General features: G+C 31.7%; 1 protein-coding gene across 1 annotated transcript; it reads right to left on the bottom strand.

Moving 5' to 3' along the window:
* Window positions 1–13,876: 13,876 nt before the first annotated feature.
* Window positions 13,877–14,221, bottom strand: LOC111391470. The gene has a single exon (XM_023016695.1). The coding sequence runs from the start codon at window positions 14,219–14,221 to the stop codon at window positions 13,877–13,879; it is 345 nt and encodes a 114-aa protein (XP_022872463.1).
* Window positions 14,222–15,463: the final 1,242 nt, after the last annotated feature.

Raw genomic sequence — 15,463 nt, forward strand, 5'->3', positions numbered from 1 at the left:
TTTAAAAAAATAGCAGTGAGGTCAAGCAGCACAGACCATTTACCTGCCAATTGCCAATAATGCCTTTCTATCTCGCAAGCAAAGGTTAGAATCCTATCATTAAAGTTGATTCCCTTCACTGCCATTTACCTGCTTTTAACCACTAATTTCTATAATGAAATACAACACCACCACAAAGTAAGCCTTATTCCCACCAAATTAGGGGTTGGCTATATGATTCATTTTTGGTCACTCAAGTAATAATCTTCTTAAAATAATATAATATGGTCAAAGTATTCTATATGATTAAATTTACGATAAATTGTAGTCATTGTTCCCAACCTTTGGACCCATACTCGCCTTTTGTTTTTTGTTTTCTTACATGCTTGATGTTAGGCTATGACTCAAATTTCATGTGATTTGGAATTATAGTTCATGAAGGAAGCCTAGATAATTTTGCTTTTGAAGTCCGAATAGATAAGTAATTAAATTTCATCATGCATTGAGAGTTTGATTTTGATAAGGACTTTGGATTAAGGACTTAACTTCATCCATAACTCCAAGATTCGACTCTTATAAATACTCCACAAGGTGTATGCTCTCCATAGACTTAAGATAGCAATTAGATCACTGTTGGATACATTAGAAACTTGAGAGAATTGTTTAAGTCTAGATTTAGAGAATTAAATCTTATAAAGACAATTTTAGTTTCTTGATATAATAAATTCTCCACTTCTTCCACATAACTCTTATATTGTTGTGTAATCTATTATTGTCATATTATTCTAGTCTTTAATTATTTGGTCGGATTCTCAACAAACTAGTGTCAGAGCGATTCTGGTATCTTGTTTATTTTCAACAACTGGTATCAAAGTTGAATTTTATTATTATTATTATTATTTTTTTTTGTGGCCTTTTGAGGTCAAAATTGGATATTAAAGTGAGGTTGAAATAATGTTAATTGTTTCGGGGATGGCAACTACGACATTTGAGATTTCACTTCTGGATCGTAACAGTGAATTTTGTTTGTGACAGATTAAGATGCGAGCAGCTCTTACTCAATTGGACTAGGTTGATGCTTTGTTGGGGATGGATAGAATGCCCACAACAATGATTGCAGAGAAGAAGCAAACAATGATCGAAAAGTGTTATCACAAATACATCTTCATTTTTTTAATCAAATTCTTCATAACCTGGTAAAGGAGAAAAGTGTCCACTAGATTGTAGTTAAAATTGGAAATAGCTTTGTACAATAGAAAACTTAGTAAGCAAGTTACACTTGAAGCAGAGCTTGTATTCTCATCACTTGACAGAAGGGGATCTTTGGAAGATCATCTATCGGTGTTCAAAGAAATCATCATTGACTTGGAGACCATGGAGGTCAAGTATAATGAAGAGGATTTAGGGCTGATCTTGCTATGTTTATTGTCGCCTTTATATGTGACTTTTAGAGATACCATTTTCTATAGTCGGGATACTCTTACCGTTGACAATGTATATGATGCTCTTTATTGAAAGGAAAAGATGAAGCATATGATTGTTGGTTCTGAGGCCTAGGCAATAGGTTTTGTTATTCAAGTTATATTATACTTAAAATAATAAAATACAGTCAAAGTATCCTATAGTATTAAATGCTAGGTCAATTATAGTCAGGTCTCAAACCTGCGCACCCAACCTTGATTTCTCTCTATTTCTTTATTTTGTTAAATGCTTGACGTATGAAATTTTTTTATGTTTGATGGCAGGGACGGACTTGAGGTAGGTTTTTAGTGTGGCTCTAGTAGTAATATCTCTTTTGAGGGTTTAAGATTTTGAAGATGAACATGTACAGTTATCAATATTTTCAAAATTGGATGTACTAGCTAGTTCAATCGAAACAATTGGGACCAATCTCAAAACTCGTTAGATCTTAACCGATAAACTATGGACTTCAAAATTTGATAAAATCCGATTAACTGGTTGTCCCCTTTCAATTATTTTTTAAAAAAGAAAGGAAAAAAAAAAAAAAAAAAAGCTACAGAGACTTTGAAGATGATCATGTATAGTTACCAATATTTTCAAAATTGGATCTACTAGCTAGTTCAATTGAAACAATTGGGACCAATCTCAAAACTCGTTAGATCATAACCGATAAACAATGAACTTAAAAATTTGATAAAATCCGACTAACTGGTTGTCCCTTTTCGGTTATTTTTTAGAAAAGAAAAAGAAAATCTATAAAGGAATATTTAAGGTTTAATTTTATTCGGTGTTATGAATATTCTCGATGCCACTTAAACTTAATATTTGATTTATTGATACATTTTTTGCTTTTATAGCGATAAAGATATGATTTATAATTGTAATTTTTTTCAAGTTATGTACGTGTATATCAATCGTTTATGACCATTGGTTTGACTTGGAATCTATCAAGTTAAACACATATATAGTTATTTAAGCATTGTCTAGAGTTCACGTTATGAAAGAACAAAATACGAAAAGAGAAAACAAGTATGCACGTTGTCGTATTGTTGATACTTTTTGGGATACGAGAAAACAAACTAATGATTCAGCCGTTAATCAAATTATAAACTGCTTCAAATATAAAAAATAATAAAAAATAAATAAATTATGGTCAAAGTTATTCTATATCATTCATAATAAATTATAATCGGTGTCTGAAACCTTGGCACCCATCCTGCACCAATCTTGCACACATTATTAATTTCTCTATATTTTCTTTGTTTTATTAAATACTTAACATATGAATAGTTTCCATGTATGATGGCAGGGCAGACTTGAAGGGTTTTTACTTTTTATTTTTTTATTATTATTTTTTTTGTGCGACTCTCATGGTATGATAGTAATATATATCATTTAAAAGTTTAAAACTTCTGAAGGTGAGATGTGTCTATTTATCAATATTTCGAAAACTAGATCCACCCGCTAGTTCAACTAGAACAATCATGAGCCGGCTTGAGAACTCTTTTGATACGCTAATTACTTCAAAATTGAGTAAAATTCGATGAAATGTTTGACCTTTTTTCAGTTTTATTTTTTATTTTTTTTTTTAAGAAACAAAAATATATAAAGGAGCATTCAATTTTTATTTCACTCTATGTTATGAATATCCTTGATCCCGCATAATGCTAATCATCAGTTTAATGATTTTTTTTATTTTTTTTTTCATTTATTCATTCATAATCAAATATATATTTTTGACCTCCAGTTTGACTTGGAGTCAACCTTTTCACCTTTCCTCTAATTTGAGTCGGTGTCTGGATCAAGTTTCAAAACATAAATATTTTTTAAATATTGTCTAGGCCTCACGTTATGAAAGAACATAAGATAAACGAGAAATCATTTATTAATGCTGTTGCAGTGTTGTTACTTCGTGGGAATTGAGAAATAAAACTAATGATTCGATCATTAATCAAGTAATAATCTTCTTAAAATAATATAATATGGTCAACGTATTCTATATGATTAAATTTACGATAAATTGTAGTCATTGTTCCCAACCTTTGGACCCATACTCGCCTTTTGTTTTTTGTTTTCTTACATGCTTGATGTTAGGCTATGACTCAAATTTCATGTGATTTGGAATTATAGTTCATGAAGGAAGCCTAGATAATTTTGCTTTTGAAGTCCGAATAGATAAGTAATTAAATTTCATCATGCATTGAGAGTTTGATTTTGATAAGGACTTTGGATTAAGGACTTAACTTCATCCATAACTCCAAGATTCGACTCTTATAAATACTCCACAAGGTGTATGCTCTCCATAGACTTAAGATAGCAATTAGATCACTGTTGGATACATTAGAAACTTGAGAGAATTGTTTAAGTCTAGATTTAGAGAATTAAATCTTATAAAGACAATTTTAGTTTCTTGATATAATAAATTCTCCACTTCTTCCACATAACTCTTATATTGTTGTGTAATCTATTATTGTCATATTATTCTAGTCTTTAATTATTTGGTCGGATTCTCAACAAACTAGTGTCAGAGCGATTCTGGTATCTTGTTTATTTTCAACAACTGGTATCAAAGTTGAATTTTATTATTATTATTTTTTTTTGTGGCCTTTTGAGGTCGAAATTGGATATTAAAGTGAGGTTGAAATAATGTTAATTGTTTCGGGGATGGCAACTACGACATTTGAGATTTCACTTCTGGATCGTAACAGTGAATTTTGTTTGTGACAGATTAAGATGCGAGCAGCTCTTACTCAATTGGACTAGGTTGATGCTTTGTTGGGGATGGATAGAATGCCCACAACAATGATTGCAGAGAAGAAGCAAACAATGATCGACATCATTGACTTGGAGACCATGGAGGTCAAGTATAATGAAGAGGATTTAGGGCTGATCTTGCTATGTTTATTGTCGCCTTTATATGTGACTTTTAGAGATACCATTTTCTATAGTCGGGATACTCTTACCGTTGACAATGTATATGATGCTCTTTATTGAAAGGAAAAGATGAAGCATATGATTGTTGGTTCTGAGGCCTAGGCAATAGGTTTTGTTATTCTTGAGGGGAAGACATGTTGTCATTGAAGGAACAGAGTTAACGATAGCAATAGTGATAAAGTCTGTTGGTATCGCAACAAAAAGGGGCTCATGAAGAGGGATTACTATGGGTGGTGGAACATGTTTGCTACTACAGATCAGAAGGATTAACCAGAAAATTTTGTCATTATCAATCTTGTAGAAGAAGACAGTGATTAAGATCTTTTGGTAATTACTAGTGGTGACTCCGAATCTAACAAGGATTTGATTCTTGATTCTACTTGCACTTCTCACATGTGTTCAAATCATGATTAGTTTTCTTCATATGGAATAGTTACAGAGGGTTCCATGTGATGGAAAATAATGAGCTTTGTAAAATAGCTGTGATTGATAATATCAAAATCAAGATGTTTGATAGGACGGTAAGAACACCTGGCTAGTTATGACATGTTCCAGGTATAAATAGGAATCTAATCTCTTTGAGTACTCTTGATTCAAAATGATATAGTTATATCGGTGGAGGTGAAGTTCTAAAAGTTAGTAACGGTACCCCGTTTATGTTAATAGGATGGAGAAAGTCCCGGATATATGTGTTAGAAGATTTAATAGTCACTGTGGATGCAGCTATAGCTTATAGGTCGATAAGTGATAACTCAAGTAGAGTTGGTTATGGTCAGGTTGTTCGTGGTAATTCAAAAATAATATTGAGGAATCTTCTAGCAGATGATTCTCGTGGTGATTCAAACAGGTTTGGCAACTTAGCTAGATTTAGTGTTGCTCGTGGTGTTTTGAGTATGTTTGTTGACTCGGTTGGAACTGGAACTTAACAAGATGATTCAAGCAAGGATAGCGTACAAGGTAACTCTATTGATAAGCAGGGCTTTGATTTTGTTCACATTTTTCGAGTAAGCCAAGTAGGGGATGGTTTGCCCGGAAGGGGCATGATGAAAGAGTTGGATACTGACTTGAAGAGCAAAGACTTAATTCCTTATTTTATAATTTGATTCAAGGTGGAGTTTGTTAGGTTGCAATTCAAATTCCATGCGATTTAGAATTGTAGTTCACGGAGGGAGCATAGATAATTTTGACTTAGAATTCTGGATAGATAAGGGATCAAATTTCATCATGCATTGAGAGATTGATTTGGATAAGGACTTTGGGATTAAGGACTATTTCATTTATACCTCTAAGTTTTGGCTTGTATAAATACTTCACAAGGTATAGGCTCTTCATAGACTCGAGATAACAATTAGATCATTGTTGGATACATTAAAAACTTAAGAGAATTGTCTAGATTTGAGAGAATTAAATTTTGTGAAGATAATCTTAGTTTCTTGGTGTAATAAATTCTCTTCTTCCACATAAATCTTGTATTGTTGTATGATCCATTATTTTCATATTGCTTATATTATTCTCGTCTTTAATTATTCCACCAGATTCTTTACACTTGACGTATGAAAAATGTTCATGTGTGATGGTGTAGTGGACTTGATGTTAGGTTTTTTACATGAATGGTTATATATTTCTTTTAAATTTTAAGTTTTTGAAAGGGAAATACTTGTATTTATCTATGTTTTGAAAATTGAATCTACTAACTGATTCAATTGGAGCAATCAAGAACTCGTATGGGAACTTGTTTGGATATATAGCCGATAAACTGGATACTTAAAAATTGTATAAAAATTGGTGAAACCATTCGACAGTTTCACTGAACAATTTGGAGGCTGTCCGAGTACATGAAGTCACCAAGAGGGATCAATTTCTTGTGAAAATTGTGAACTAAATTTGAATCCATGTGGTCCAGCCTTATAAATCACAATTCTATTCCATCACGAGATAGTTGTTTAGGTAAATTATTGAGAGAGGAACAATGTCTTATCATTCGTACCTCTTTGAAATAGTGTCTTGCTGGGTTTAATGGGATTTTTTGCCATCCATAGTGGAGACCCATTAGCCACTTAGGTTGAGCGAAGTGAGGTAGTGATAGAGGATTAACCCGTAGACTTATAATCTATTGTGGTTTAGCAGTTGACATAAGGTTAGTGGTCAGTCTAGTGAGCATGGCAAACAATAAGATGAGATATATCGAGAAATAAAACTAATGATTTGATCATTAATCAAGTAATAATCTTCTTAAAATAATATAATATGGTCAACGTATTCTATATGATTAAATTTACGATAAATTGTAGTCATTGTTCCCAACCTTTGGACCCATACTCGCCTTTTGTTTTTTGTTTTCTTACATGCTTGATGTTAGGCTATGACTCAAATTTCATGTGATTTGGAATTATAGTTCATGAAGGAAGCCTAGATAATTTTGCTTTTGAAGTCCGAATAGATAAGTAATTAAATTTCATCATGCATTGAGAGTTTGATTTTGATAAGGACTTTGGATTAAGGACTTAACTTCATCCATAACTCCAAGATTCGACTCTTATAAATACTCCACAAGGTGTATGCTCTCCATAGACTTAAGATAGCAATTAGATCACTGTTGGATACATTAGAAACTTGAGAGAATTGTTTAAGTCTAGATTTAGAGAATTAAATCTTATAAAGACAATTTTAGTTTCTTGATATAATAAATTCTCCACTTCTTCCACATAACTCTTATATTGTTGTGTAATCTATTATTGTCATATTATTCTAGTCTTTAATTATTTGGTCGGATTCTCAACAAACTAGTGTCAGAGCGATTCTGGTATCTTGTTTATTTTCAACAACTGGTATCAAAGTTGAATTTTATTATTATTATTATTATTTTTTTTTGTGGCCTTTTGAGGTCAAAATTGGATATTAAAGTGAGGTTGAAATAATGTTAATTGTTTCGGGGATGGCAACTACGACATTTGAGATTTCACTTCTGGATCGTAACAGTGAATCGATATTATTGACTGAATTAAATATCGACACCTAAATGAAATTACTCAACCCGAAAACTATTTGGGGTTATTGGAAGCAACCTAATTTAATTAGAGATGCTCATAGTCAGTCCTGTTCACTTCTTGGAAGTCAGATGAGAGTTGGCCCCATTAATTCTCTTGCTTAGTCCATTTGTTGGTTTGAACTTGGCCCATCTCTATATCTAATATTATCTACATATAAATTGCCTTCTTTTCTTGGTCATTCACATGCTATTCTATTGTGGCTTTCATTTTGAGAAAAACGGTTGCCTTTCTTTGTTCTCTCTCACCGTCTTCTCTTTTTGTTCTCTACCTTTGCTGTTGCCTTTGTGGCCGCAATAACAACGTCCTTTTGTGTTCTTTGTAGGTGCAACTATAACAATCAAAGTGTCGGCTAATAGAAGTGGTTTTGGTCATTGATTTGAGGTGTTTAATAAGGTTGATATTTGTAAACTGAGCCCAAAAAATCTCCGATTTCAAATAGTTTCCACAACACTATCTTTTAAATATTTAAGCTTTTGAAGATGCAACTTATCTATTTATAAATACTTTGCTACTTTCAATTAGTTGTACGTACAAAAAGGACGAGATAAGAAAAATAAAAATAGTAGTTAATTTCCTTGTGGAATGTTAACATCCAATTACTCTATCAACTAAAAGTCACCTGAACTGCACCCTTGTTTATACAAAGGTAAATCTCTTGTAATAATATAAGTTGGATAGCTGTATAGAGAAGCATACTATGACAACTTATATGTTCATTTTGATTAATTAGTTCACAATCAATGTATTAAAGATTTGCACCTTATACTAAAAGGTTGTAGTGTTTATCGATTTACTATTTGGATTCGTGATTTTTCATTATCATAGAAACAATTAAATGTAACATTAATATACTTGGAGTATATTGAACGTATCACATGTCAAATTTAATTGTATAGAATGATCGTTTGAAAAATTCAATTTGCCAGATATTTCATCAATTCCTTTATCAAGGTTGACATATTTTTTTGTGAGCTTAATGGTTATTTTATTCACCAATAGGTGGCATAAATTTGATAGGTTAACTATCTCGGTAAGTGAGGAGCTTGAAAAAGAGTGAAGTAGATAACATGAATTCTTGTCGATAACCGTGAACCTGAAATACGGGTAAAATGACTACTTAAATATTTTCTTTTAAAAGGTTAAAATCTAAGTTAAGTATTTATCAATGACTATACTTCGATATCTTTTATTGAAACTCCTATTTGGATTTCAACTGGGACTTCTATTTGGAATTTTAGATTGGAACTATTTATATCTATAAATAAAGGTTAGATTAGATGTAATCATGAAATCCTATACAACACAATACACAAAAATTCTTCCATACTATCCAAATTTAAATAGAAGAAAAAGGGGAGAAAATTAGTTTATTCTTTTATACATTTGTCTACTCCAAAATTAGTTTCGTGAGAGTTATAAGAATGTAGGGGGATATGGAGTCCTAGTGTTTGTTCAATTACTTGAGTTTCATAAAGGCTACCTAACACTTTGTTAAAGTAGATAGTCTGATAGTTAGGCTTAGGTTGTTACTACATAATCTATCTCAACTAATTATTTATGTGTTATTTAAATTAAAGTTAGGTTAAATCGAAACTAGATTTGATACTGATTCCTCGTGAGATCGATACTTGGACTTAGATTTATTTTATTATTTGTTTATGAACCATACAATTGGGGGTATAAATTTTCAGAATAAGTTTTTTAGTTTAATTCTTCTTCTTATTTTTTCTTTTATTTTTATTGTTCTTTTTAAAGCTGCTTTATTTGTTTTTCTTTGTTTCATTAACAAGGAGTGAAGCAGAACACGTGATCGACAGTCAATGGCAATGATTGATCTCAACAAGTATGGTGAAGACATGCTTGTGGGAGATCTCTTTGACATGTGCAGATTTAAAGGGACACGATATAATGCACTATCCAAGTTCGATGAGGACGATGTGCCTTTGGGATCAACATGGAATTTAACCTATCAATCTTCCACTTATCATATTAGAACGTATTTGATGAGGAAGACTTGTATTGGAAGTTTATGGGGATTATGGGGCCCTTGGTCTAAAAATCATGCCCTTGGTCTAAAAATCATTATGGTGGTAACTTCATAGTCATCAACAAGAAAAGGGAGACATCCCTTGATACATTCCTTGTGAAATAGCACGAGGCTTTGAATGGAAGACTGGTTATTCAATGAAGAAGAACATATAGAGAATGAAGAATTAATCACAATGGAACCAAATGGAGCAGTAATATTCAATAAAGTTGAAAATATCTTACAATCCCTTGACTTTATTATTTGCTTTAATAGGGATTTCATGATTAAGGTTAATGGTGATGTAGACTTCATAGTTGAGTTTGAATTGGATAGAGCAAAGGAGTCATAATATATTGAAAAGTGACAATGTAAAGTTTTGAAGGATAATGATAGCTCAAGAATAACTAGCCAAGAGCGGGTGAATTGGATTTTAAAACTTTTTTGGAAATAAACTTAAATCAAGCAAGCTAAGAATGCATTGATAACTAATAATCATAAGCAAATAAAAGTAGATTAATTAAATAATAAATATAAATAAGATGACAATAAGTAAAATGGTGGAGATGATGCAAATGATATAATTGTAGATGTTTGATTCAAAGGAATAATCTACATTCTTTGTTACCAAGCTCTCTAGTATGAGTAAGGCCTTTTCACTATATAGATTAACTTGTAGTACAATCCAAACCTTTACAATATTTCCGATGACTTACAATCAAGAAGTACTGGTCCTTATACAATATTGAGTTTTACGGGACGTTAACATGATTCACTGGTGACCTACAATAAGGATCATCGATCCTTATACTACTGAGCTTTCAAGGGATCTCAATACAACCCACATGGTAACTTATAATAAAGAGCATTGATCCTTATATTATTGAGCTTTCATGCGACCTCAATACAATCTAAAAGTTTAGAGCAATGACTATACAATGAAATTTCTCTCTTAATAGATTATACAAATGAATTAAGTACTAAGAAAGACTAACACTTTAATGAATGGTGATAATTAAAATTTTGATTGAATTAATCAAGTTTTTCAATGAAAAAGACGAAAAAGAAATAAATGCAATGTATATTCCAAAATCTTTTCAATAAATATCTTTTTTTTAATGAATAATTGTAATAAATTAAGTATCAAGAGAGAAATGAAAAACTTTAATGAATATGATGATTTTACAAGTTTGATCCAATCAATCAAAGTTTTAAATATAAAAAAGTAGAAGAAATATATGCAATGTAAGTTCAAAAATCTTCTTTGAAATATATCTCTCTTTTATGAATAGAAATAAGTTAAATATAAAAGAAGAGATGAAAAACTTTTATAAGGACGACAATTAAAGAGTTTGAATCAATAAAAGTATTTTATATGAAGAAATAAATCAAATGAATGTAAAGGAAAGCTCAAAAATTTTTCGTAAAAAGTGGGGACGTTTATAGAGTTCAAAGTACAAAACTTTCTGAAAGTTTGGATGAGCAGCCAACAACTGTCTCATGTCCCGATGACAAAAATATATCTGTATTACAAATCACAACGATCAAATTCTTGAACCGTTGGACATTTTTAGTCAATTGCCAATCTCAGTTCGTTGATCGCCGTTAGTTGACTTCAGCTCCAGCTAATAGTGCAACTGGTTGTTATCGGTTTGGCCGATTTTTCCGTTTTGACTATGTTTGATTTGATTTGAATTTTCTGACAAATGCAGACCTTGGAAATGTGTTTTTAACTAGTTTTCAATGTAAATGATGTTTTAAAAATATGGTCTAAGTTCAAACATCATTTTGAAAATCAATTTTACTTTATATCAAAACATTTTATGCAAGTGATAATCAACATAGCTTTTTGAGTACAATAATTTTTGAGTTTTTTTCATTTATTGTTAAAAATCAAAGTTATTAATATCTTTATATTTGACGTAAGAAAGCCTAAGCTTTGATGTTTCTTTGAAGTTTGGCTTCTAGGATCTCATCTTGATCTTCCTTTGAAATTTGGCTATTTGACTCTTATCTTGAATACTTGACTCCAATCTTGACCTTCGTTGTGAGTCCGATTTGTAATGTGATGGTCTTGATCTTTTGGCAATGATTGATCAATTTTAGAGTTGAATGCTTTGAAGACTATCATTACTTTAAATTAACTGTTAGAAAACAATACTAACTTGCTTGTTATGATAAAAATATTAAGGATAATGTCAACCATAGGTCAACAAATAAATGATAAGTGAGGCAAAGTTAATTAAGGTAAACTAAGCAATGCTTCAAAAGCTATACTCAAAATACCATGAAACATCGTTATAAAAGTTGGGCTAAGACTATAAACGAATGCTTATTGCATGGTAACTAAATTCTCTTAGTGCTCTATTTCGACTAAACTTGGCATCACTCTTCCTCAATCCCCTCTTATTTATTGTGACAATGTTGGGGCTACTCATTAATGCTCAAAGCTAGTTTTTCATTCAAGAATGAAACATGTTGCTATTGATTTTCATTATATTCGTGATCAAATTTAAAATGGCACTTTACGTGTTGCTCATGTTTCTAGTGAAGATTAGCTAGCAGATGCACTTACGAAGTCACTCCTGTGATCTCCTTTCCTGTCTCTTCAAACCAAGATTAGCTTCTTCGAAGCATAAAGAGATAATCGTCTATTATCTCTAGAGATAATCTTTTGTTATACTTGGTGATAATCCTCTATTAATTATTTCTAGAGATATTCTTCTGTTATACTTGGTGATAATCCTTTATTATCTGTAGAGATAATTTTGTGTTATAATTGATTTGATCATGTATGGACTTTGTATGCATTTGCGATTCTTTGATTTCGATCCCATCTTGTAAACTATGTATATATACTCCATTATTGATTGAGAATTCAGCAGCAAAAACTTCCCTCTCTATTATCTTAAATTGTAATCTTAAAATAGTTTTTCTTCTCAGCTTATCAAAGAGGGTGCAATTTGAAATAGAATAGAGAGGAAAGTGGAAAGAGAATGACAAGGATTTTCTCTTTTCTTTTTCACGATTCTAGTAGATTATGAAAAAAGTTGTTAAAATGTATGATTGAAAAGTTGTGGGTGTTATAAAATATGATGTCAAAATTAACTGTTGACTTTGACTTATATTAAAATCTAGATTTTAATTTCTACTAAACATGGGCTCAGTATGAATGTCATGATAGGAAGTGTTTCAACTTGTATACCAATTAGATGACAATTCTTAGAATGCATTGAAATACTCAAAACATTGTAGTAAATTGGATGCAATGATTAAGCACTAGAGATACATTTTGCAACTAGACAAAAGTCACAAAAAACCTATATATATAAGAAAGAATTATAAGATGAGTTTGTTGGCATTAATGATGGAATTTTGTCTGAGTCACCAGGATAATAAAATTGTAAAATGGACTTCTCCTTAAAGTTTACCTAAGGAGACAGATAGCACATGGCACATGCTCCCCAATATTATAGATCTCTGTCTCGTTGTGTGTGTACACATGCAGCCACAGAGGGAACCAACAAATATATGGCATTCCTATCTGAATTGTGTGATAATGCAGGAAGGATCGAAGGCGAGACATTTCAAGACTCGAGCTAATGGAATAAAGTCATTTGGAAACTGAACCCTTCGGAAATATTCATCACAAAATTTGCAATTTTTCTCTCTACTCGCTTCAGTCGTTCCTCTAACAGCTTAAGGAAGAATGATGGATCACTAACAAGGACACTAAATGACCGCTAAGAAGGCCTAACTCTTTTTTTCTCAGTATGTCACTTGCTCGATCCTCCCCGTCAGTTGTTAGAACGAGACGAGCCGAGGCCGAGTCTCAGATTCTGAAAGAGGAAAGGCCCAAAAGTCTAAATAGGGGGTTAGAAATTCCCCATCTCATTGGGACGGAAAACCAATTGACATCTTCGTGTTGAATATTCAACTTAACCGTTTTCTTATGACACAACTGAATTCTACTAGTTGTGTACAACTTTTTCAGCACTGGATCCTTCAACTCGATCCAATTATTTAACACATATATAATATTGAAGTTTCACTTCAAAGGGTGAAATAAACCAAGGAATACAATCCATCTATCGAAAAGGAGCTTAAAATAAAAATGTAAGTGAAGCTAAACTTTGTTTCTCTGCCAAGAAAACCCTCTTCATCCTCCACAAAGAAAGAACTAACCACCCCATTATATTATTATTTTGATTTTTGATTAAACATTTCTTGGTAATTAACTAACATAATCAAACATTGAGAAATAACTTAAATTGAAGATCTGCATAGAAGTATACGACAAAATGACACCATATATTGATCTAAAATCTATTTTCCTTTCATTTCTACCATTCCATACAGAGTAATTAAAACTGCAGATTAAAATACAAAATTGCACTGAGAGTGATACATATATCTCGACTCAACTCTAGTGGGAAGCAGTCACTAGTCTTTGGCAGTCAGTTCTTGTCGCAGCAACAAACCTCGACGAGAAGGAATAGAATTTGTAGTAATCTTCATCTGATAAATTACCGGAGCCACTTGTATCAAAGTTTAGAGAATAACTCAATGGATCGTATCGGCATTGGAACGATGGTTGCCTGCTTGTAGTACGCAACATTTTGCTTCGTTTTTTGAGTACTCTTCTCATTAAGTTGGATAGGCCACAGCAGTTACGTGTAGATGCATTTTCCGACGATCCATGAGCATCACCACCACCACTTGCGGTGGCTGAAGTGGTTTTTGGCCACCAGTGGAATGCTAAATGTGTCATCGTTTGGCTTTAGAGGATGTTTAGATGGTTAAGAGGAACTCTTGGCTATTGAATTTGTACAAGTTTCTGGGGAGTGGGAGAGGTGAAGGGAGAAATAATGTCCTCCCACTATATATAAGTTAGATTTGAACGAGCATTCCACGTTATTTTGAAATACTTTGTAAGTTCTGTGAAAGTAATATTTGAAGGTGTATGTGATACGTGCATTTTATGCGCTTATTCGGGCATATATTCTTATTTAATTATATATAAATTGAGCGATTATCTACTTAGTTTGTGTAAATTATGTTAAAATGTAGGAAAATCTCAAATTTATATGAAAAGAGGCTATTTGGAGTTTAATTGGATTTTATTTGAAGCAATTGAAAATAAACCGAATTGCAAAAGATCAATTGGAAATATTAATGAAGCATTCTGTAAACAAAATCGTAAGTTTCGGGAGTTAAATTCAACAATTGAAAATTTCGAGGATAAAATTGCAAACTCCGAAACTTGTCTTGGGTCAACTATTATGAGTTTGGAATGAAGAGGACTCAATTGCAAAATAAAAGAAGATGGAGGAATAAAATTACATAACAAAGGAGTTCAATTGAAAAATGAACTTGTTTCGTTTTATTTCTTAAACTCGTTGGCCAAAATTAATTTGAACTCTGTAGTATAAACCAATTTAAAATCATTGGAGGAAGTCAAGTTGGACAATTATTTCACACAAAACTTTTTTTCTACAAATACATACCTTAGCCCAACAATTAAAGAAGGCTTGAAGAATTTCATTATACACATATATTCAAGCCAAAGCTTGGGGATCATTGTACGTATATTATTCAAGCCAAAAGGAGGAAAAAAAATCAAAAAAGCAATTAAGAAGCTAGGGCTTCAAGGATTTCACAAGAAAAGGCAAATTCTTGGTGCAAGATCTTCATCTTTTTCTTGTTTTTCCTTAATACCCAGTGATGTACTTTAATTCATTCTTTTAGTTTTATTATTATTCAATGATGTGTAATTAAGTATTTAGTCAAGATAAATGATTGTAGCCTAATTTTGAACCTTATTTTTAATTAAAAAGTTTTAAATCTCATTGATTTTGTAATGCTTGGATTAATTGACCATTAATTCAATGATTTCATGAATAATAATTACGCAGAGATGCAAATTATTTATTTAGACAACGTGGTAAAAGTCGGTAATTAGTATAAAACCTAGAGACACTTATGCTAGTTATTGCGATCTTTACATAAATTC

This window comes from Olea europaea, unplaced genomic scaffold (genome assembly GCF_002742605.1).
Source record: "Olea europaea var. sylvestris unplaced genomic scaffold, O_europaea_v1 scaffold796, whole genome shotgun sequence".
Lineage (NCBI taxonomy): Eukaryota > Viridiplantae > Streptophyta > Magnoliopsida > Lamiales > Oleaceae > Olea > Olea europaea.